Source organism: Pangasianodon hypophthalmus, chromosome 12, assembly GCF_027358585.1.
Source record: "Pangasianodon hypophthalmus isolate fPanHyp1 chromosome 12, fPanHyp1.pri, whole genome shotgun sequence".
In the NCBI taxonomy this organism is placed as follows: domain Eukaryota; kingdom Metazoa; phylum Chordata; class Actinopteri; order Siluriformes; family Pangasiidae; genus Pangasianodon; species Pangasianodon hypophthalmus.
In genome coordinates, this window is record NC_069721.1 from 22,455,422 (window position 1) to 22,479,833 (window position 24,412).

General features: G+C 37.3%; 1 protein-coding gene and 1 long non-coding RNA gene across 2 annotated transcripts in view; both read left to right on the forward strand.

Annotated features, from left to right (window-relative positions):
* The first annotated feature begins 221 nt into the window (after nt 1-221).
* The window catches only part of ca10a (carbonic anhydrase Xa), a 191,986-nt gene continuing 167,795 nt past the window's right edge, over nt 222-24,412 (forward strand). The window contains exons 1-2 of the mRNA XM_026914735.3: nt 222-837; nt 23,857-23,931. Of these exons, the coding sequence (XP_026770536.1) occupies nt 777-837; nt 23,857-23,931 (136 nt within the window). The 5' untranslated portion in view covers nt 222-776. The remainder of the gene's footprint in view (nt 838-23,856; nt 23,932-24,412) is intronic.
* On the forward strand, nt 2,751-13,807 carry LOC128319517 (uncharacterized). Its single transcript, XR_008302975.1, has 2 exons — nt 2,751-8,503; nt 13,266-13,807. It is a non-coding gene; the product is annotated as an uncharacterized LOC128319517 (long non-coding RNA).

Sequence of the window (24,412 nt, forward strand, 5' to 3'; positions counted from 1 at the left end):
GGTGTTGAGTTTGAGAATGTATGTGTGTGTGTGTGTGTGTGTGTGTGTGTGTGTGTGTGTGTGTGTGTGTGTGTGTGTGTGTGTGTAAAGCAGCCTGAAAAGGAGGGCAGGAAGCGCCCCCACCCGTACACCAAAAGATCCTATAGGCTCTTACTGACTACTAGGCTGAGTTAAAACTACTGCGGCACCCCTCTCCCTCTTTTTCAGAGACAGTTTCACGCTCTCTCTCTCTCTCTCTCTCTCTCTCTCTCTCTCGCACGCACGCACACACACACGCGCGCGCACACGCTCCTTCAGTCTCTCCCACCCCTCTCTCACTCTCTGACTCTCTCTGCAGGATCGGGACGGCTCCATCATGTCCGCGGCGCGTCTCAGAGCCTCTCCGGGAAACTAAAGCGCGCACCCTTTTAAAGTGCGGGTGTTTTTTTTGTTGTTGTTGTTGTTGTTGTTGTCTGGAGCTCGGCGAGGACGCGGAGAAACGCCAAGTGAAGCACATGCGTGGAGGATTTTAGTGGATTTTTGAGTGCGTTTCTGAAGCGCGGCGTCATGTCTCCGAGATAAACGCGCCTCTCTCTCAGTGTGTGTGAGTGTGAGTGTGTGTGTGCGTGTGTGTGTGTGCGCGCGCGCTCGCGCGTGTGTGTGTGTGTGTGTGTGTGTGTGATGTTACCTTGTGGAAGGTGTGCAACGGGAAAGACGCTGGCTGGACTCGACATCTGCAACTGATCTGCCGTGTTTCTGGAGCACCATGTCCCTGGAATGAAGGAAGAAAATCAAACATGGATATAATCTGGGAAATACTGATTATTCTTCAAGCCAATTTCATCGTTTGTACAACAGGTAAGTTTACGCAGCGCGCTTGGATGTTTGGATGCCCAGATGGAGGATGGAGACTGATTGATTTTCCTTGAATTTAAAAAAAAAAAATAAAGTTAAAATGCGCGTAAAGATAGTAAAAATGAAAGGTCTGAGATGTATCCTGGTTCTAGACTGCAGGGAAAATACCGACTGCTCCTATAATCACAGATTAGATGGGATTTTTTGTTTTAATGGAGGATGGATCTCACTCACTTTAGTGCTTATCAGAAATATTAGGCTACATTAGAAAGTGAAAGATTGTTTTTTTCACGCGTTCTTCCTGCTTTACACACTTTTTCGCATCCTTACGCATCATGCCTTTATCTTTATCATCCTCCAGCCGTTACGCATCGCATTTATCAAACAAACAGCATGTCAAAAAGCTTATTAGGGCACTATGGAGTGATAGAGCCTCCTCTTCATCACTACACCTCCATCCTCAGGGCATCTCTTTACAACTTATGGGTTTTATTTCTCAGAGCTGTACAGCATGCTGGGACAGACACCATCAGTGCCTGTCCAAACCCTTTCCAAAAAGCCATGCTTGTGCAGCGATGTGCTAGTTTTAATTGTATTTTATTTTATTATTTTTTTATGTACTTCCTCTCTGTTATAAACTGTATAGTGGGTACTGTGTCACAGTCCCGTGTCGGCAATGTTAGAGTCTTAAAGCGAGATATTGTCCCATCTCTCTCTCTCTCTCTCTCTCTCTCTCTCACACACACACACACACACACACAGACACACTGCACTAACCTGCAGTAACAGAAATAACTCTTAATAGCCCCCAAAGTCTGAATGTGAGCCAAGTGCGCACTAAACAGGAATAACGAGCGAATCCTTTTAACGGGATCTGGACTTGTTCCGGTTTTGCGCTTCCTCTATGAAGGGGTTATGAAGCGCCTCCGGTACTGATGCACACACACACACACACACACACACACACACACACACACACACACACACAGCCCTCTGCCGAAACACACCCGCCTGTCAGGAGAGACTTCTCCTCCTCCTTTTTTTTATTGCAAGAGATATTGGACCTTTTGAAAATTGAGATTTCTTTGATACTGTAAATAATAATAATAATAATAACAATAATAACAATAATAATAATAATAATTATTATTATTATTAATATTATTATTATTGACGTTTGTTCTCAAGGCTTTGTCACCCCCCGCCCCCGCCCCCGCCCATTTTAAAACCGATTTCGTCAAAGCCACACCCCTGTAACGCCCTTCCTTATTCCGACGCTGTGATTGGTCAGTTTTCAACATGCGTGACAGATTTCATACAAATGAAACAAGCTGACTGAGATGATTGCCTTCAAGTATCAAATATATGTGGTCTAAATGCACAGACATATACTTTCATTTCTATTTATTTATTTTAAATGAACATTAGACCATTTAAAATATTTAATATTATGACATTTCTTAGTAGGAGGGGCATGGTGGCTTAGTGGTTAGCACTGCTGCCTCACACCTCTGGGGTTGGGGGCTCGATTCCCGCCTCCGTCCTGTGTGTGTGGAGTTTGCATGTTCTTCTCGTACCTTTGGGGTTTCCTCTGGGTACGCCAGTTTCCTTCCCCGGTCCAAAGACATGAATTGTAGGGTGATTGGCATTTCCAAATTATCTGTAGTGTGTGAATGGGTGTGTGTGATTGTGCCCTGCAGTGGGTTGGTCCCGTGCCCTGAGTCCCCCTGGGACAGGCTCCAGGTTGCCCCATGACCCTGTGTAGGATAAGTGGTAAAGAGAATGGATGGAAATTTCTAAGTATGGATGCACATATTCCTAAAAAAAATTGCAATATTTAATTGTTCTTTGCTTCTTAAAGGGAAGTACTCCTTGGAATCCTTTCTGTAAGGAAACTCTAGTTTCTACCTAGAACCTTTAAGGATTTTTCCACAGACATTGTGACACAACACACACACACAAAAAAAAAATAAAAAATAAAAATACCCCTACTGTCTTTTAAAGGCACTGTTCAGCATCCGGTCGCATATCAGTTAATTAATAATTAAATTAACAATTGCAGCAAGTGACACACCGTTTTTCAATGTATATGTAAGTTTAAAAAAATAAATAAATAAAAATGTGCCCTTAACCTCTAGTAGGCTTACTGATTATTTATACTGATATATAAATAAATAACCTACAATAAAATTAACTACTTGACTCTGTTCGTTTGCACCATATGCTGAGAAATATGACCAGTTGCACTTACACAGACATTTCACTTTGTAGTCCTCATTTTTTAATGTATATTTTATTTTATTTTATTTTTTCCGGTGGTCTGTGCTCACCAGACATGGGCCAGCTGACATCGGCTTCTGAAATACACTGTTTGTAATGGCACATATAAACGAGAGGGATAATCTACAAATCAGCCAGTAAAATGCACAAGATGTAGTATTTCCTGTTTATTTTGCAACAAGCTACTGATTGGTGAGTAATGGTGAAGATATGAAGCACCTCATTCTAGAGTTGTGGAGAGTTGTTGTGCAATTGCAGCATATGGCTTGCGTTCAGCTGGTGGAAGCGGCTGCCTGTGTAACTCTGCAACAGAAGCTTCCAGAGTCTTACTCGGTCACTGTGAGGATGCTAATATCAGATCAATATCTAATCTAATCTCTGTGTTTTCTTAAAAAAAATGAATGAAGACGTGGGATTTGTCTCTCAGACACCCATGTTCCTGCATGGATCTCATTATGGATGGAAGCTAATCACCTAAAACTAAATCTCATCAAGACTGAGCTGTTGTGTGTACACTCACTGAGTACTTTATTAGGAGCACCTGTACACCTATTCATTCATGCAATTATCCAATCAGCCAATCATGTGGCAGCAGTGCAATGCAAAAAATCCTGCAGAGACAGGCCAGCAGCTTCGGGTAATGTTCACATCATTCATCAGAATGGGGGGGAAAGTGTGATCTCAGTGATTTTGACCGTGGCATGATTGTTGGTGCCAGATGGGCTGGTTTGAGTATTTCTATAACTGCTGATCTCCTGGGATTTTCATGCACAAAAGCCTCTAGAGTTTACTCAGAATGGTGCAATAAAGAAAAAACATCCTGTGAGCAGCAGTTCTGCAGATGGAAACGCCTTGTTGATGAGAGAGGTCAGTGGAGAATGGCCAGACTGGTTGGAGCTGACAGAAAGGCTACAGTAACTCAGATAACCACTCTGTATAATTATAGTGAGCAGAAAAGCATTTCAGAATGCACAACACATCGAACCTTGAGGCGGAACTTCAACAGCAGAAGACCACATTGGGTTCCACTTCTGTCAGCCAAGAACAGAAAGCTGAGGCTGCAGTGGGCACAGGTTCACCAAAACTGGACAGTTGAAGGCTGGAAAAAAGTAGCTTGGTCTGAGGAATCTCAGTTTCTGCAAAGGCAAACAGATGATAGGGTCAGAATTTGGCACCAACAGCATGAATCCATGGACCCAACCTGCCTTGTGTCACCAGTCCAGGCTGGTGGAGGTGGTGTAATGGTGTGGGAATGTTTTCTTGGCACACTTTGGGCCTGTTACTACCAATCAATCATCGCTTGAATGCCACAGCCTATTTGAGCATTGTTCCTGACCATGTGCATCCCTTCATAGCCACAAATTACCCATCTTCTAATGGCTACTTCCAGCATGATGATGCAAAGCAAAAGTCATCTCAAACTGGTTTCATGAACATGACACTGAGTTCAATGTTCTTCAGTGGTCTTCCCAGTCATCTTCAGGATCTGAATCCCATAGAACATATTTGGGATTTGGTAGAAAGGGAGATTCACAGCATGAAAGTGCACCTGAAAAATCTGCAAGAACTGCATGATGCAATCATGTCAACATGGACCAGAATCTCAAAGGAATGTTTCCAACATCTTGTGGAATCCATGCCATGAAAAACTGAGGTTGTTTTGAGAGCAAAGGGAGGCCCTACCCAGTATCAGTATAGTGTTCCTAATAAAGTGTTCGGTGTACATATATCTCTGTGGATGCATCACTATGTCAAGAATAAAACTTGTCCAGAGCAGTGGGCCCATGAGGACGCCCCAAATTCTTACACATGCTCCTGGGTTTGGTCCTGGAGTCATTCAAAGGAGACATTCAGCAGCTTTCTAGCAGCTTTAATCAAGCCAATACAGTTTCATAAGTCAGATTGTCCAATGATGTGGTCAAAACTGGGAGAAAATTACACTTATGACCCCTAAATGATGCTAAATGTGCTCAAATTCAATAACAGCATCATTATTTTCAAGCATAAGGGCAGGGCAGTCTACAGATATTGATCCATTGATCCATGATTCAGTGATATTCATGCTCAGACGCACGCCTCCATTTCTTTCCCGATTCTGGATTAATGTTCCATGAACATGTCCCAGTTGCTTTGAGACTCCTGTAGGAAATTGGTGGATGATTTATTGCCGCTATCAAGGCTGAGTTTTCTTTACGGCTTCGCATTATCACAATATTTGGCTACAGAAGTTTAGTCAGCATCCTGAGGAAAAAGAATGAGAATCTCTCTCAGCGTGTTTGGATGAACTGGAAATCATGCCAATTGATACAATCCAGGTCAAATGTTACTTGTGTCAAGCGTTGAACATGGCATGTAGTATTCTGTCCATGTCATCGAGCCTGTTCTACTTACTTACTTACTACTCCTTACTTACTAGAAGAATCAAAAAAGCTACTTTAAATTTAAAATTTCAACCCATATTAATGCATTGTGAAGCTTTTTGAGAATGGCTGTCATGTTCTCATGAAGGCAGGTATACCATACTGTTTGCTGTTACGATCACTGTTATTGTATTATTGGGATAAAATATTAGTCACAGCGTGAGTTTAGATCATGCAGGAGCTCCAGGGCAGGATCTGTGCTTCTCTTCAGAGTGTAATATATCCTGCTTTCTGTCCTTGAAGCTATAGAGGGCAGTGATCGCTCAGTGGTCAAGGTTTTTTGCGACTGAAATTTTGTGAATTGACAAAGAACCACTGATCTGCTCTTGACCAAAATCAGTAACCATCAGCTGCTTTTTTCTGACTCACACCTACAGATGGATGACAAATCATTGGAAAACCAGTGGCTCCGTTATGCTGTCATGCTCTGGGGGGCATTTATTTATTTCATTGCCATGTTTTGGCTCCACATGGTTTGTACACGTAGACAGAAACATCACTGCAAATCAATACTGCAGTTCTTCAGACTGATCACATTTATCCTATGATGGAACATTTCTCTTCTGGTGGGCGTGGTCTCTTCCAGGATGGCTCCACCCCATGCACAAAGAGTGAGGGCTCACTGAATGGGGATGAAAATGTTGTAAATCATACGCTATGGCCTTCACACTCATGAGATCTCAACCCAGTGGGAGATTTTAAGTTGATGTCTTAGACAGCGCTGTACACCACCATCATCACAACACCAACTGAGGAAGAACGCTATTCATCGCTCCACTACAGCTCCAGAGACGTGTAGAATCGATTCCAAGAAGTCAGTAGAAAAGAAGGTTTCCATAAAAATGAAATGAATCTTCAAAGTTGTCTGGAAATCAAGTCTAAAGGGGAACCATGGCAGATCCTTGAAGATGCATGGAACGCAATTTTACATATATATAAAGCAATATTATAAGGTTGGTTGACTGTCATAAGGCTAATTTATATATTATTTAGTAAGCTGGCTGGACTAGCTAACTAACTGGTTCCTGCATTTTATTTTCCTCCATGTAAAATTGCCTTTAATCCATTTACAGGGCATTTGGGAAATACTCTACTAGCTAAACTGAATCAGCTTTTTTTTTCAGAGTTAAAAAATACTTTAAGTTTATAGCACGAAAGCAGTATAACATTGAGTATACAGACACTATAATATTTGTTTAAATTCAAAATCCTACCTATTTATTTATTTATTTATTTTACAGTTCAGACTGTACGTTATGTTAAATCAGTCAACAACCGTAGGTGAGTTCGCTCTCATCTATTAAAAAAAAGAAAGAAAAAAAAAAAAAGAAAGTATGTAGAGTCTCTCATCAGTTTAAACCAGAATGAGTAAACAGGAAAAGAATCAACTTCAGGGTGAATAAACCACACTTAAACCACACCAATTTGTCAATGAATACATCTTTGATTTACTAATTATCACCATGTTGTACGTTTTATCCACTTGCAGCTACATTTAATGTTGAGGAACATCATCGAAACATGTTAGTTCCACTTCCATTATAGTAGCTCTATACAGTCATTCCCTCACCAGCCTCTCTTTTTTTCTCTCTCTTCAAGTCAATAAGATGAACAAAATGCAGCTTGTCATGTCAGAGAGACCAGAAAGTGCAAACCTTCACACCCTGATTTCTCTGTTCTCTATTATTAGGCTTAGAATATGTAGAGTGTCCATCATTCAAGTCTCTGTGTATGAGCTGTTACTATAGAAACGATAACATATTAGAATGAGCGCATTGATATAAACCTGTAATTTGTAGCTGCACTGATGTCAGAGCTGCTCTTATAGAAAAAGAATCAACACTTTCTGGCCAATCAGAATCGAGAGGAATCAGAAGCAACCAGAAGCAATCAAAGCGCAAAAGGTGAAATGCTATGTGTTGAGCAGAAACATCTCAGCCCTGCATGATATGGGGTTTTATGAAAATGATGGAGAAATGAGAAGCTGAGCTTGTAGATGAGCAATCTGTTCTGTAGCATCAGTTATCGGCAACCTCGTGTAAGTCTCTCTCTCTCTCTCTCTCTCTCTCTCTCTCTCTCTCGGGGAAATAGAGGCATACAGGTAATAAGAGCAATCTGTGCTAAGGTGAAGTGTTTGGTTTCATATCCAGAGGCCAGTGCATCTTATTTACAATATGACAAAGTTACATGTTAATATAAATCTAATATTTCATGTACATTGCGGTTTATTCTGATAAATAATCCCTGTTGCAGTGTCTCTGACTAAAGCCACGATTTCTGTCATAATGGATAAAGTACGGAGTTGTCTTGATGCTGTAGATGTAGAGACGCGTCAGATGAAATATAATATCTAAATATAAATAAAACGCCTTCCCATTGAGTGAATAACTGTCCAATATGTAAATAGGCTATCATTTATACAATTAAAATTTGGCCCAGGGAATTTTATTGCAGGAGCAAATATAAAAACACGATGCAATAAACAGGAAGCCTTAAGGAAAATGAAAGTTAATAAAGAAAATGAAATAAAAAAAGGCCCATAATAAGTAAAATAATTTTAACAGGAAGTGATAACTAGTAAGGTTGTAAATCAAGATGAGTAAAATTAATAAAAGCCAAAAATAAAATTGGACTGTTGTGATAATTATTAGAAATAGTAGTATGATTCAATTTTGGAAGTTTAAACTATATTATAAACTAATAAAAGAGAGTATTAAATATTGAGAGTGGTTAAATGTAAATCCTTAGAGCACTAAAGCAAAAGGCTTAGATGTTGATTTGGAGGCGAGCCAGTTACCATCAGAAGTCACATGATTAGCTGAATGGTGTTCATGGGTGTGCAATTAAAGTGTCACATGACCTCTGTATAAATCCACCCATTGGTGGAAGAACCTTGAGTTTGTTAGAGAACATATCTAAACAAACAGCATCATGAAGACCAAGGCACAAAGTTCTGGAAAAGTGTGAGGGTGAGTAAAATGAAATCCTTAATTTTTATGCCTCTGCCATTTTACGGTGTTATGTTTTCGGGTTGTCTGTCTGTCTGCCCGCCCGTGCATCCACCAGAGAATCTTGTGATATCTCAAGAATGAGTGGTTAAAATGTTTGTAGGATTTATAATGTACATATAATTATCATTATAACTAGCAGATGAACTGATTAGATGTTGAAATTGATCCAAACAGGGTCAAGGTCACAACAAGGTCGTATGTCTGAAATAGTCCTTTTTTTTCCCTTCCTGTTTGTCATACAGAGATATTACTTGGACGTTCATGTATAGGAACCCAAGGCCCATTTTCTGACTTTCTAAGATTTTTGCCATCAGTCTGTCTATCCGTCTCTCAGTCCATCAGAAGGAATCGCTCGTTAGTGCAATATCACGAAAAATACAATAAGTGGATGACACCAGATTATTATATTTTGGCATTGAACCAGACAAGGTCAAGGTGTATTTTAAGGGTATTTGAGGCTTATAAATTAGTAACAAGAAGAACTACATGTTGGTGATTGTTCTACATAATGTCAATTTCAATTCTGTTGTTCATTCAAGTGTTTCAGCACATAATGAGAGTCGAGATTCCTAATAAACATTTGATTAAATTGTATGTCTCACTGTTAAGGTATTCATTTGACTCACCCTCGTATCAGGGTTTGGTATTCAAAACTTTGAACATCCTATAGAGTGCTATTAAATCCATTATTTAAAAGTGGAAAAAATATGGCACAACAATGACCATTCCAAGAGAAGCTCATCCACCAAAAATCGGAGATTTTTACCGTGTCAACTAAAGAAAATTAAACAACATACATTTACTACTACAATAACTTCTTATTACTACTACTACTACTGTGCTCTGAACCTGACTAAAATTCTACATTTTATATACGGTTTACTCATGATGTATAAACTGGAGAAACACTGCTTATATTTCTTCAAAACATTGATTATATTTCTTCAGTTGAAATTTGACTTAAAATCAGGAAGGTTCCCTGTTTCCAGGAAGAAATTTCTAATACACAAATAAGTGTTGAAATTATATCTAAATTTATGATTCCCTAATTTTTTAACATGAATGATTAAAGACAGGATTAATTAAGTCACGTTAGGGAAATCGGGGCTTTATGGAACAAAAAAGTCTATTACCTACATCTAAAAGGTGATTCATCAAAGTGCTGCTTTTTCATGACTCTGTTGTATATCTGATCACATATAAACCATAATGTTAGTGAACAATAATCAAATGCTCTAAAGTGAGTCAAGCATTGAATTTTCACAAGTTAAAAAATCAATATATCTCTGATTATTTTCATAGAGAGTAGAATATCTTTGCCTTCCGTAGTGTTCTGTCTTGTTATTAATGTCGATCTTTTGCAAATTCCGCAACGGATCATTAACCCAGTTTTTCTCAGCGCCTGTTTGGCTTTATGACAGTCTCATTTACGCAGCTGTAACTACACATTTTTCCAGTGTAGTCAGAGACGTTCTTTTCGATTTCCTCAGATGCAGCTCGAGAGCGGATCTTAATTCTTAACCATGTGTTAACATGATTATAGCAATGGAATGTCAAGGTTTCATGAGACGCAGGTAGATCATCTGCAGTGTGGTGCGTTGTATGACTTTCAATTCCCTGTCATTAGCAAACTGACAAATGTGTTGAAAAGTAAGTCACAGGGTCAACAAGTTGATGCTCATTAGCATACATTCTTCTATATCTAGAGTATGGCCATGATTCTGAGCGATATTCATGTGCTAACTAAACGCAGTGCACTTGAAAAAGCTCAATTTGTCACTTTTGAAGTAACTATCAATGTTACGACTGAAACAAGAATATGCTTTTTAGCACACAATCCTCCTGAAATGATCAGCTCTAGAGCCGCAATCTAGACCAAGAATTCTCAAATGTTTGAGAGTCAAGAACCTCTTTAATTTAAAACTTGGGGAAAAAATCACAGACCCACTCAATACATATTTATTTTACAAACAAACTATTAAAAAACAGGTGCATTATTTAATTATTATTGGATCTAGAGAGTTTATTTTCTTTCTGGATTTTCTACCTATAGAATTAAATTTTAGTAAAATTATCATTGCATTCAAGATGACAATATTTACTGGTGTAATAACTTTGACAATGGTATATTCTGCTTTCCACCACTGTTTTAAAAAAAGAAAAAAAAAATTAACATTTCTTTTTCTTGTTATAAGAAAAAGAAATGTTAATTATTTAATTATCTTTTGTTAAATAATCATAGAAAATCGCAGATTGTTTAGATCCCTTGTTTTTCCCTAGACCCCACTTTAAGAACCATGGACCTAGACAAAATTTTGTGTTAAGAGAGTGTGCTTATAAAAGCTAAATGAAATCAAGTATGGTTACAAGCTAAATTGATTATATAGCCTTTTGTTAGTTTTGATCAGTGTAAAAAACAATTTTTGAATTATTAATAATAAACATAAACAGACATTTAAGGCATACAACACACGGTTATAGAAAAATAACACGTGGGGTGCTGTGATGAAGCGGAATTACTGTTTTCAACATGTCTGGAAGTGTTTTATTCTTCCTATACCATAGCGATTTGGCAATGATTACTATATTTTAGTTAATAAGACAGAAAATATGCAGCCTGTTACCAAGAAACTGCAAAGCATAAAGCCTTTCCCATGTTGGTGATTATTACAAAGCACTGACACTGGAGACTCCTTCCATAAATGTTAAATAATCATCTCTTTACAGTAAACTTCATCATGTCCCTGATTGCAGGTTTTTATTTATCAACTAACAGCATGTTTTTTTTTATTTTTATTTTTTTTTTGTACTCAGCATACAAGTCCCTGCGAATGAGCTGTTACTCTATAAACAATACCGTATTAGAACGAGCGCATTAACATAAACCTGTGATTTGTACAGCAGCTGCACTACTGTCAGAGCTGCTGTTATAGAAACTGTGGTATAAATAATTATCGAGATTGTGTTTTAGCCCAACAGTACAATAGGCAAGTATTAGAAGGAAAAGAAAATCTAAAACAAATATTTTTTCACCTAAGGTGCTGCAGAAAAAAATAAATATAGTGCATTGGAAAAAAAAATGAAGAGAAACCACTCCATTTAAACCAAGGCACGCTTCTGTCAAGAACACACTGTTTTCAATCACAAATAAGATTGCTAAGAAAAATGTCCTGTTATTTAGAGATCTGACATTTACAAGAGTCAGTTTAGCTTTTACTTATGGGGTTTGGCTACTATGCTTGAAAGTGACGTTAATCAAGTTGGACCATTTCCTCACTGTTTTGTCAGTAATAACACGATGTCTCTGAGTACAGTTAATTCCCATGCAGCTTCAAAATGGTTAACATGTAGGAGTAACAGTCGGTAACAATAATAGACTCATTTCTGTATTGGATTTCGTGTTCCTGTCTGGAGGAGCAGGAAAACTGGTTACATCAGCCAAATGCCACTTTCAGTCGTGATTTCTGTTTATAGAGTTGGATCTGCCATTGCAGAAGTAACATGGTTTGTCATTTTGGTTACAATAATATTTTATTAGCCGACTGAGTCTGCCAGTCATTATCGATAACCTTATTAATCATTATTTGTTCAATACAAATAAAAAAACTCATTCTTTGAATCAAAGTATATTTTAAGGCAATTCTGACAGATAAGTAGAACAGGAGAATGAAACAATACACAGCCAATCAAAAGTCTGGACACAGCTAGTCAATGGTCTTCTTTATTATTATTATTATTTTATATTTATTTTATTTTTTTTTAGAATAATAACAAATAAATTATCATTACAGATTAACATACTAATTATGCAGTGACATAGAATAATTTTAAACAAATGACACTCTCAATTCTTAACAGTATTCCTAATAAAGCTTTGCACGCTCTCAGTATCTCACAGTGAGATGAGTTTTTACTTAAAGCTCCCTAATACGCCAAGCTCATCACGGCTTCTCTTCAGTTCTAAATGAAAACTAATTGATATCATTTTATTAATTTTAGATAAGAAGGTAAAATCTGGAGAAACTTTAATGTAAGAATAGTGCCATTTTTTTCAAATAGCGAAAATCAAGCTTTTACAAATTTAGTACCTGCCCTCAGTCGTATTCATTTTTGCACTCTATCTCACACGATGTTCAAAACTCATCCACTTGCATAAATGCTGCCCTGTATTTTGCACTTTTAGGTAGAAATGTCCCGAAACAGCATATATATTAAACCAAACATGCAAAACAGATGTATTATTTTGTTCATGTGAAAGAAACAATCCTCCTTAGATCCTGTTATCACATTTTTACATAACCTACATGAACCTTTAGTAAATAAGGGCTTAAGAGTGTTTAAGACTAAATGGTTGAGTAATAAAATTGAAAGTATTATGTTTTGAAAAACATAGCTACACCGAAAAAAAGCTAATTGAATTTACATAATCTAAATACGTACATCGGTTCAGTGTGATTGACCTGAGTTACATTAACACAATTTGTTTTCATACATCCAGCGTGATTTGATCATGTATTTTCAAAGCCCTGAATAAAATCGAAGCCTGCATTCTCACCTGAGCTCAGGATCGATCCCGGGTCTCTGCTGTGTCAACATCCTTGTGAGATTTTAGAATGTAACTGGATAATGTTAATACTGTGCAAATTGATCACACTCACTTGACATACTTCCAACTAGGAATTAAAAACTGTCCATTTTCTGTACCGCTTATCATACACAGGGTCATGGGGAGCCTATCCCAGGGGACTCAGGGCACACCATGGACCCACTGGAAGGCACAATCTCACACACACACACACACACACACACACACACACACCATGGACAATTTGGAAATCAGCCTACAAGGCATGTCTTTGGACTGGGGAGGAAACCCTCAAAGCACAGAGAGAACATGCAAACTCTGCACACACACACATGTCGGAGGCGTGAGGAAAACGTGCCAACCACTAAGCCACCATGCCCTCTAATTAAAAGCTTGTTTAAATGAAATTTAGTATAAGCAATGAAACTATGTTCTCTTAAATCTGACCAAGCACATATTCCTTTGTTTTCTTGTGTTTTTGATGTTTGGAGAGAAATCTATTGGTTTCTGACTAATAGAATGTGATTTTACTGGAGTGGTGGCTGTATTTGTTCAAGCAACATTGAAAGAAAATGACTGTGTGTCCAGAGAGCACGGGATTAGTCTCAAGTAATGATAGCCATCACTGTGTTGTTGAGTTCAGTTGTCCTTGGTTATTAAAATGATATTATACCACAGCGCTGCTGAATTCTTGAATAATCATGGAACCCAAATGGCCATGTCCCAAATGGGGCACTTTTGGTCTCATGGTCCTCATTTGTGAAATAAGCGATTAAACCAACATATTTGAGATCAATTACCTAATTTGTATAACTCCCTAATTACCTCATCTATATCTTAGCTACATATAATTTCAAACAGAACTACTGAATGAAGACAGCTGACTTCGTCACGCTGTATTATTTGAATTTGTAAGTGTGAACAATGTGGATTTTTTTAATGAAATAATTAAGAACTTCATTCATCTTCACATGGAAAATGAAGATTACATTTTCATTGGACACTGCAGCCAATTATTTCTAATTATTTCTCACTTACAGCTGATAGCAACAGTCTGCACGAGCGTTTGAGTGAGTAATGGCACCGAGTCTGTAACTCTGTCGGAACGGCTGAACGGCGAGCCATCATTAAAGCACCTCACTGAACACAAGAAGCAACATTCTGGGATGTTATAAAGCTTTGGGGACATTTCCAAATGCTTGCTTTTACACCCTCATTCCCTTGATCACTCCCGTAGGTCTGCACTTCAATGACATGCCCGAAATGCTGACTTTGGGACAGGGCTTTAGAGGAGGAGGTGTTTGGAGTGTTAGTGTAGCTAGTACTTGTATAAAGACCTCAGCTTGCTACATGTGGAGATGATGTCTGTAAGGGTTGTGTAAAAGATGAAACCTTTGTGAGCGTTCAAGCTTACATACTGCGTGCGGTTTCGCATTAGCAGTTGCGTAGAAGCACTCCAGTACTGCAGGTGGCGCTATTAAAAGTTCATGACACTTTCTGTGACTACAGAGAGAACATAAGGGAAGTAAATAAACAAATGTTAGAACAGAAGAAAGATGAAGAACTGTTTATTTTGGTCCATGTTTAGAAAGAGAAAAGGAAAAGGGATATAACATGAAGGTGATATGTGAGATCATTAAATACATTGAGGTTTGAGGATGGCAAGCTTAGCATGCTAGGGAAACCTATGTGATGCTCAGAATGAATCGTCTTGGGCACAACTAGTTTGTAATGACCAATCACATCGTGTTTGTCCGCAAAGTTCATCCAGCTTCCATGCACATAACACATCATCCCTTTGCTCCACAATTACACCATATTATTTGGGGAAGCAGCTAATTATGTCATCTCAGCATAAATCGTGCTGAGGCCTTAAGGATTGTTTGTGAGTATATAGTTAATTGGATATCATGATGAAATGATTTCTATATTCATTAAATTTTAGTACTGGAGCCAAGCTCCACCCACCTGAAGAAAGGCATAAAGAATAAATAAAGAAATAAAACACTTTGGGACATGCTGTTATAGGAAAATAATCAATGACATGGTGGTGTGATTCAGCCTGACACTAAGCAGAGTTACTGTTACTACTCCAAAGTTGATTATTTTCCTATAACAGCATGTCCCAAAGTGTTTTATTTCTCTTATATCACAGCAATTTGCCAATGATTGTCTTTTTTATGCATTAAAGAACAACACATCATAGTTTTTATCCATTTAGTAACATTTAATGTTGTGGAACGTCTGCAAAATAAGTTGGTTCCTGTTATCACTTACAGTAGAGCAGCTACGTATAAACAGTCATTCCCTCAACATCCTCTTTTTTTCTCTCTTTAGGTAATATGACAAGAACATAGCTTTTCATGTTTTAAAAAATAAATAAATAAAGAGCAAACTCCGTACTCCTGAGACTTTCCAGTGTCAGGAAAAGCTTTACAAAGTGCTGATACTGGAGACTCCTTCCATAAACATTAAGTAGACGTCTCATTAAAGAAAACTTCACCATTATAATCAATAATTATACATCTTTGTTCAGTAATCCATTAATGTGGTGCGCCCACTGTACAAGTCCCCATAAATTAGCTGTTACCATAGAAACTGATGCCCTTATAAAAAAAGAAATGACCAATAATATTCAAAAATTCAAAAACCCTGTGGTGGAAATGACAATAAAGGCCATGTGTCTGTAAAAGTCTCCCTCCTGCAGAGTCTACCTCCAAAAAACTAATCCTAGAAGGCGGCACATCATATAAATTCAAAATGGCAGCTCCTCAGGAACATGTCTAAGCTTTGGTGCTGGAGAATAACTTTTCCACTCGAAGTATGAGGTTTGTGATTTTGCCTAAAGATCGTGATGAATTCCGTGTCTTTGTCCTACATTTTAATATCACATAATAAATATGTTAAATCTGGAGCTAATTACCAGAAGCAAGGCTGCTAAGTGGCTGACTCGGTCTGTCAAGTGATTTTCTTCTTTCCCTTTTTTTACTTTGTCATAGTACCATGACATTTCGAGCCACTTAAAAAGGAAATTGGACAGTTAATCCGGTTAGTCCATTATTACTGGAGGTCTTTATTAATTACGATCCAGTAGTGTGTCTAATTCCTCCAAAGAGCAACTTTCGTATTGCAAGAGCAAGAAATATTTACACCAGCATTATGAAAAAGAGATATTTTATGCATGTTTTCCTGACTTTTGAAGTGTTTAAGCAGGTAGCTTAGTTGATTTTCACTTATATATTGCACGTGTGTGGAGGCAAATTGAATATCCTGATTAATTTCCACATTTTACAGCCATGCTTTAAAAAGTAGTAAAACTTTTTATACACTCCCAGTAAAATATGACCTGCTTACCTCAGACACCCTAAAAAAAAAATCTCCAGAAGCATTAAATGAGCATATGAAGAAATAGCTTTATATGCTGTACCCACTATGGGGATATGAAGTAATGGTTTTATATGCTGTGCTCACTGTATATAAAATTGCTTCCTTTATCTTCGCTAAATCCTCTATACCTCTGCGAATGTTTCATTGCATTTTTGTTTTAGGTTCATTCATTACATCAGGTATAAAGATGATATAGCAGCAAAATACTAGTAAATAACTCGAAACGAGGTTGTCTAGCAATCTGCATATTCTCATCTGAGAAGGTGAACGTTTTAAGTCCAGTTGCAGTGAACCTCTGTGCAGATGTTCTTACTGACGCTGCTAGTTAATTGCTTTTAAGTGTGTTATATGTTCTTCTAAGTCATTTGTATAAAATTAGTCCCATATTACAGGTCACATGCCGAGAGTGTGACTAAAGATTTCTAATAAAGAATTCCTCTATTTCGGTTCAGTTATACATTTTCCAGGCATTTAAACGTATGCACTAAACACCTATGCTTAGGATGACTCCTGCTGAGGTAAAACACCAGTGGTATTGCCTAGAGAATCCAGTTTCGGACCCAGTTTAGTTCTTCTATAAGCAGAACTTGTGATTCAGGGCTGCATTCAGAGGTATTGACTTAGGGTCAGTATATAATATATATATATGTATATATATATATATATATATATATATATATATATAAAGTTCCTCATATTCAGAGTCGGGTTACGCGCACACTTTTCTGGGCTCCTCACTCAGATTATGCAAATCACTTACACCTCTCAAGTTGCCAGATTTTTTTTTTTCTTTCTTTTTTTTTTTTAGTAGAAGCACCCAAGACAGAGTTTTTACAATGCAGTCTAGACAACTACCTTTAAACACTTAAGCACTTGCATTTTGACTCGATGTCAAATGTATTACGGTGTGACATTAAACACAATAGACAATTTAGAAGTGAACAGTAAAAAAGACCGAAATGATGATATATGAATGAGAAAATGGAAAACATTGAGAAGCTATAAATAAATCTAATAGGAATCCAATAATTAATAATAATAATAATAATAATAATAATAATAATAATCTAAATCTAAATAGTATCTATTAGTTCTGTATATTGTCAATGTATTGCAATATGAATAGTCCTGGATGTAATTATCACGTTAACAGTAATCACTGCAAATTTGGTTTAATTTAGCAGAATGGCTTCCACCCTCTTTAATCAGCAGCTTATAAAATAGTGTATTATACCATAAATTGCAGCCATGATCAGATTTTTTTTAATCAAAAAGGGAAAAATACTTTATTTTAGCATGAAGATATCAGCTCAAATGGGTGATTTTGAATTAATTAATTAATTAATTTTTATGTGTAAAGTGTGTTTACAATTCTTAACCATAGACCATGTGCCAAAGGCCGTGTGTGTTTTTAAAAAAAAAAAAAAAAAAAAGGATTCCCAATAAATAGAGCAGGGACATCTTGCCTACTCATGCTGGATTCACGCAATCTAGTCTGCTAATCTCCTAATCCCAGGCAGATGTATAAGGGTTTATGTGTGTGTGTGTGTGTGTGTGTGTGTGCAGGGTGGTTACATGTGGGACACAGAGAAACAGAAAGATGTGAGTGTGACAGATATAAAATGCCTCATCGTGCTCTTTGTCCTGACATGATTTGTGTCTTTTCTGTATTATATAATTCTGAGGCCGCTTAAATTAGAAAGTGTTTGGTGATTGTGAATGCATGTTCATGTCCTACTTCCTGCTATTAAACTGTGACAGTCTTATGGAAGTCACAATTAATGTTTTCTCCTTTAATATTAAATGGGCTAATACCTTCTCTGGTAGCATAAGTCACAGTTTTTCCTGTGCAGGTTATTACGGTAGAAACGTAAAAAAAAAATCCAACACTGTATTATCCATTTATCATGAAGATATGATACTGGACGTCCTGTTATAGGGTGTTACAGTAAATAATAGCACTTCCTGAAGTGTGTTATTCCTCTCATACCAGAGCAATTCACCAATGATTTTTTTGGCCATTTATAAACATTTAATATTGTGGGATGTTGTGGAACAACTTATTTCCTGTTATCGCTTATATCAGAGCAGCTATAAATAGTAACAGAAATAGTTTTATAACAATAGAAACAATAACATATTAGAACGAGTGCATTAATATAAACCAGCTGCACTAGTCTCAGAGCTGCTGTTATAGAAAATTAATCAACACCTTCTGACCAATCAGAATCCAGAATTCTACAGCACTGTAGTAGCGTGATATTATACACTCAGTAATGTTCAAATGCACCCAGATACTACCTTTTGACTATTTAGCATTTAGCGTACAAGCCTAGATACAGTCGTGTTCAAAAGTTTGCATCCCCTGTGCTTTTCTAATTGGAAATAAGACATTTATTTATAAAAAAAAAAAAAAAATCCAGTATAATGCCAAGATGTTAAAAGTAAATATAGATCACAATAAACAGAGAATTATTTTTTTTAAAGGAGGCAGTGTATGACATCTAGCTGAGTTACAACAGTCTTCATGATACTGTAATAACCGATGTGAGTATGCGTAAATATTCAATAAATCCAAAGAAATGAATCTGATTCGTTTAGCTGTAATTTGCAATGGGGTCACTTAGCCTAAAAATTGGATTTAAGAAATAAATCAGATTTTATTGTAAAAGTATTTCCCTAGGTAATACACCCTCCACACACACACACACACACATGCACACATAATCTAATAAAGATAATCTTATTTAGACGATGCCATTGCTAAGTGCGTAAGCGTTAGAGCTGTACAGCGTTAAATAAAGAGCGACTCGGTGCATGTGGATCATCCGCAGTCCGACCTGCACACTGCCTGCCTTCTATAGCTGTTCAGGATGATTTGAGTTGATTGAAAGAGTCCTGCGGGGACGGCGTCTGAAACATCACTGCGCCGCAGCTGCATCCATAATGCGGTGACACAAACAGGCCCGGGTAAGAGATAATTATCTCATAAGTCAGTAAGCACAGCTGTTGGCAAGGTCAAGTTTCATTCATGCACAGCGTTTGTGGCGCTTTTAGCTTTTCCCCACTGCATGGATGATCCACGGCATTGCAGCGCTGTGCTAATGAATACTAATGGCCACCTCTGACAATTAACTCTCGTCCAATGTGTTTATTTACCACATAACTGCTGTTTTGTGGGAAATTACTGTGTGGAATTTATATCACTGTGCCTGAAATGTGGACTGAGTTGACACCCATTTATTTTTCTTAATAAAGTCAGCAGGGTATTTGTAACCATATTTATTTCTTTAGTATTTTAGTTATATCACTGCTACCGACATGATGTATATCTCTATTATCTCTGTATTCTCAAGGGCTTTGTCGATTGTGAATGTTCATCTTTGCATTTTATTTATTTGGATAATATTTGCTTGGTTAGCTTAACTCATATTACCTGTACAGAGTTAGGTATTAAGCATTAGTAGCTAGCGAGGATTGCTATCATGCTAGCTGCTAGAATTATACAGTATAACTAGAATATTGTGTAATCTAGTAACTGAGTCCAATGGCAAGCTAGCTAATGTCAAACGAACTACTGTATTGTGTAATGTAGCTAATTTGCTAGCAAGCAAGCTAATTTTAGCTATTATTGTAAACAAAACAAAAGCCATTTTAAATGGCATGCTAGCTAATGTCAAACCAGTTAACTTATTGTTTAATGTAGCTAATTTGCTAGCAAGAAGGCTAGCTTTGTCTATTATTCTGTCTATATAAAACCAGTAGCCAAAGTTAAAGGGAAAGCATCTAATTTATTGTGTAAACCACTAGATGATTTGCTAGCAAGCAAGCTAATGTTTACTGCTAACTTGTGTCTATAAAACCAATAGCGAGGTTAAATGGCAAGCTAGCTAATGTCATACCATCTAATTTATTATGTGATGTAGCTAATTTGCTAGCAAGCAAGCAATTTTAACTGTTATTTTGTGTATATAAATCCAATCGATAATCAAGTTCACGTGCAAACCAGCTAGTTTATTGTGTCATCCAGTAGCTAATTTGTTAGCAGGCAAGCCAACTTTAACTGTTAGTGTAACTATAACATATAGTAAGTTGGAATAGCAAGCTAGCTAATGTCAAACCAGCTAGTTTGTTTAACTTAGCTAAAATGTAAGTAAGCAAGGTAAATAATGTTATGAAAATTAGCATAAATAAAACCTTGCTACAGGTTCAATGAAAAGTGGACTAACGCTAGATGGTATACTATATTAGCAACAGCTAAATTGTGTACAAATAGTGTACATTTTATTTATTTTTATTCATAATACATATTCCAGTTTTCATCTTTGTATGCAACTTGCTGCTTTTTTCATTGTAGTCTATAAAACACAAGACATTTTTTGGCCAAATGTGAGGAAGTTTTATTATTAATTTTATTCGCAGCTTGGCTGGATGAATTTCAGTTCAACATCCTGACGACTGCTCAGGATTTTTTCTTTTTCTCACAGTATGCTAATCAGATTTAGTCAGGTTTCTGCTTGAGGCAAAAGAAATGTGCATTATGTCTGTGTTAGCATCATGGCTATTCAGTGTGTCCTGTGCTCCCTGGAGTCAGACTGAATTTTTACCCCATGAATTTGAGGCAAATGATAGAAAACTCAGCTGGTCTGACCAGAGTGATAATGAAATATGAATATGACTCATTTCTGTGTTATGTTTTATAGTGAAATGGGATTTTGTAAAGCTTTACATAGACAAGGCATGTATAAGAGAGCACGGAGAGTACAACAATTTTTTAAACTCATTTCCATTTATACAGACATTCGCACATACTGTAAGCACACAAAAAGTCCATCCTTTATATCAATATCACGACAAAGCAAAAATAAAACAGCATAAATGATGTTAGCAGTCTGGTTTTATTTACACCCTATAGTTTCGTAACATTAGCTGAGCTAAGACTACCAGATATTAAAAACTTGCACCGAGCAAACATCAACTAGCTTACTAGCTAGTTAGTGGGTATTTGATTTTATACCACAACAGTGGTTCAGAATTTTTTAAAATTGTAATAAATGTTTAAAAAAGTGTGTACCTGTTGATAGTTTTCTGTGTTAAGAGGCTTATTTAGCATTTATGGAAGGAGTCTCCAGTATTAGTGCTTTGTAACAACCAGAGATAATGTTGTAACTTATAGGTTTCCACCATAGGAAAGTCTTCAGGATAGAGGAGTTAATGCTTTTCAGTTTCTCAGTAAGAAGAGAGAAAAAAGAAAGGCTAGTGAGGGAATGATTATAGCTACTATAAGTGATAACATCACCCCTTTGTTGATTATTTTCCCATCACAGCCCACCCTCAAGTGTTTTATTCATTACTCAATAACTAGCCAAGCTTGCTGACAAGCTAGGCCATATATTCCTTTATATTTGTTTATTAGCAGGCTAGCTATTTTGCATCATATTTATTTAGTGTGCGTCATATCCACTGGAGTCTGATTGAACAAAATTTGCACAAAATATCTATCAGAACATGTTTCAAATCCTTTGTGTAAATACTGTTGAACAAAATACCTCACGCTGCCTGTCTTGTGCTGTCAAAAAGGATCATGTGATGGTGAGATTTCCTCTCCGCTCTCTGCCAACCCTACTAATCATTGTGACTTTAAACTGCAGGTATGTGGGCTTTGTTTTTCCCACAACGAGAGATGGCATGATGTCTTTCCCTCATCCCGGTGTCTCTCTAAAGCTCCGCTGCATTATTTAGCCCCAACGCCTCTGGAGAACCGAGCTGATGAATTGTGATTGCCTCTCACACCATGGGTTCTGCTTAGAGATCCTTCCTGACAGAGTAGCTGAGAGATAGAGGAGACAACCTTCATTCTGTTTAATAAAAAATGGTTTTAGTTGTAATACAGATGTCACTGCCGATTTGACACTTGTGGAACCTGTGCTGTTTCAATTAAAAGTTTTTTTTGCACCCAGTGCATGTGGGCGTACGTGAAGGGAAAGGGAGGGAAGGCCTTTTTTTAATACTTAAATCCTAGACATAGCACAGTTTGAAAAAGTAGTCATTAGACAGGACATGAACTTCAGCTATTCACTGATTCTTTGATGTGTTGAACATTACATTTTTCTTTCACGTAAGACTTTTCATGCAAGTTTTTAAAAGAAGAAGGTCTACATGTGAAGGTGCTATATGTGGTTAAATAGCATAAGAGGAATTAAAAAAAATGTCTGGGCCTGCTGTTATAGGAAAATATTCAACATCTGATATTAGTAGTAACATGTGTGTGTTGTATAATGTGTTGTAAAGAGTGAAGAATTTGAAGATGTTAATTAACTTTTACCGGATTATTGTTTTCATTCAGTATTTCTACTTTGCTTGAAGGAGGAATTGGCTAGTGTTTTTTTGATTTATAATATTTTTAGCACATTTTTTCCCACATGCAATGCAATGTTTTTTACACTTGCAATGTTTCAGGTATTTGGGTATGCTGTTATAGGAAAAATACCACTTCAGTGTGGTGACATGTTGTAATACGCATGTCATAAAACTGTAGATTAAACTTTTTTTTTTTCCCTGAGATAATCGGAGGGTATTAGTTAGTTGGTGGTGTTTTTTTTTTTTTTAATATATATATTTGCACAGGTGTCATGGTCTCAGTCAAAGATACTTTGCGACACTGCAAACTAAAGACAACTGACAGCACTGATGCTCCTTATAGACCTTTTACGTGTTTATTTCTGCTACTAAATCAAACTGAACAAGATGACCAAATCCTTTGTGAAGTGCTGTTTCTTTTAACTTGTTGTCCAATACATTTCCTCAGCGCAGGGAGAATTGTCCACCCACCTCCGTCCTTGCTTTGCCGAAATTGAACCGCTCTCCTGCATTACTTCCTCGCTACAAGGATTATCCCACCTCCACTTCCATTAAAAGGGTGCCATGCCACCTCTGGCCCTGCCATTAAGCCATGTTTCTGAGTGGCACTGAATGGACAAAGAAGTTTGAGTGTAAGAATGCAATATCCCCCAGACCTTGCCCTGTAATTCCAGGTCATGGCCTGCTTCGGTAGTGGGATTTCTACCCAGGCACCTCAATTATAAACTACATCCCTACTGTAATCATTTCCTTTTTTAACCCATTGTACAACAATGCCTTTCCATACTAATGCCACATGAAAAGTTGGGGGTTCAATTCCAAACCTACGTCTTTTGTGTTTTCCGGCATTTGACCCAGGGCTCGGATTGTGGAGATTGTAATGACCGAGGAACTAGCAGGAATTGCTCGAAAGCTTGGAAATGATGTAGAATCTCAAAAAAAAAAAAAAAAACACTTTATTTTCTTCTTTTCCTTACAGCTCAGCCAGGTCCCCCCAAAATTCATGAGGGATGGTGGGCGTACAAAGAGGTCGTACAAGGGAGCTTTGTTCCAGGTAATGATTCTCACACTTTTTTGTATTTTGTGCATTCCCATGTTTAATTGAATTCCTGTTCATTTTATTTGATGAATATTGTAGAGTTTAGCATTCATTTATTGGGTTGAATTTGCACACCTTGGTGTGTAGATCAATTTTAAAGGGGAAGTCATATATATATATATTGCCTGATTTAGAATTGTTCATAACGACATTGATGGCAGAATTTGAAGCCTTTAAAAGCTAACTCTCAAAGGTATTATTCAGAATATGAGTTGCCTTCAGTTTTGTTCACTCAGTTTGACATTTGCTTCTTGCTGCAGTAAGTAGGATCAATCAGAACGTTATCTGTATAAGCATGGCTCTCTGACTGAGTGGAGAACTAGTGGAGGTTTTCTTACCAAGGACTAATAGCAAAGTCGTCACGTTGTGACCGTGACCTCACATGTACAGCCTGTAAGATGTCCCTGCTATCTCATGTTCATCCTCTGGCCATTAT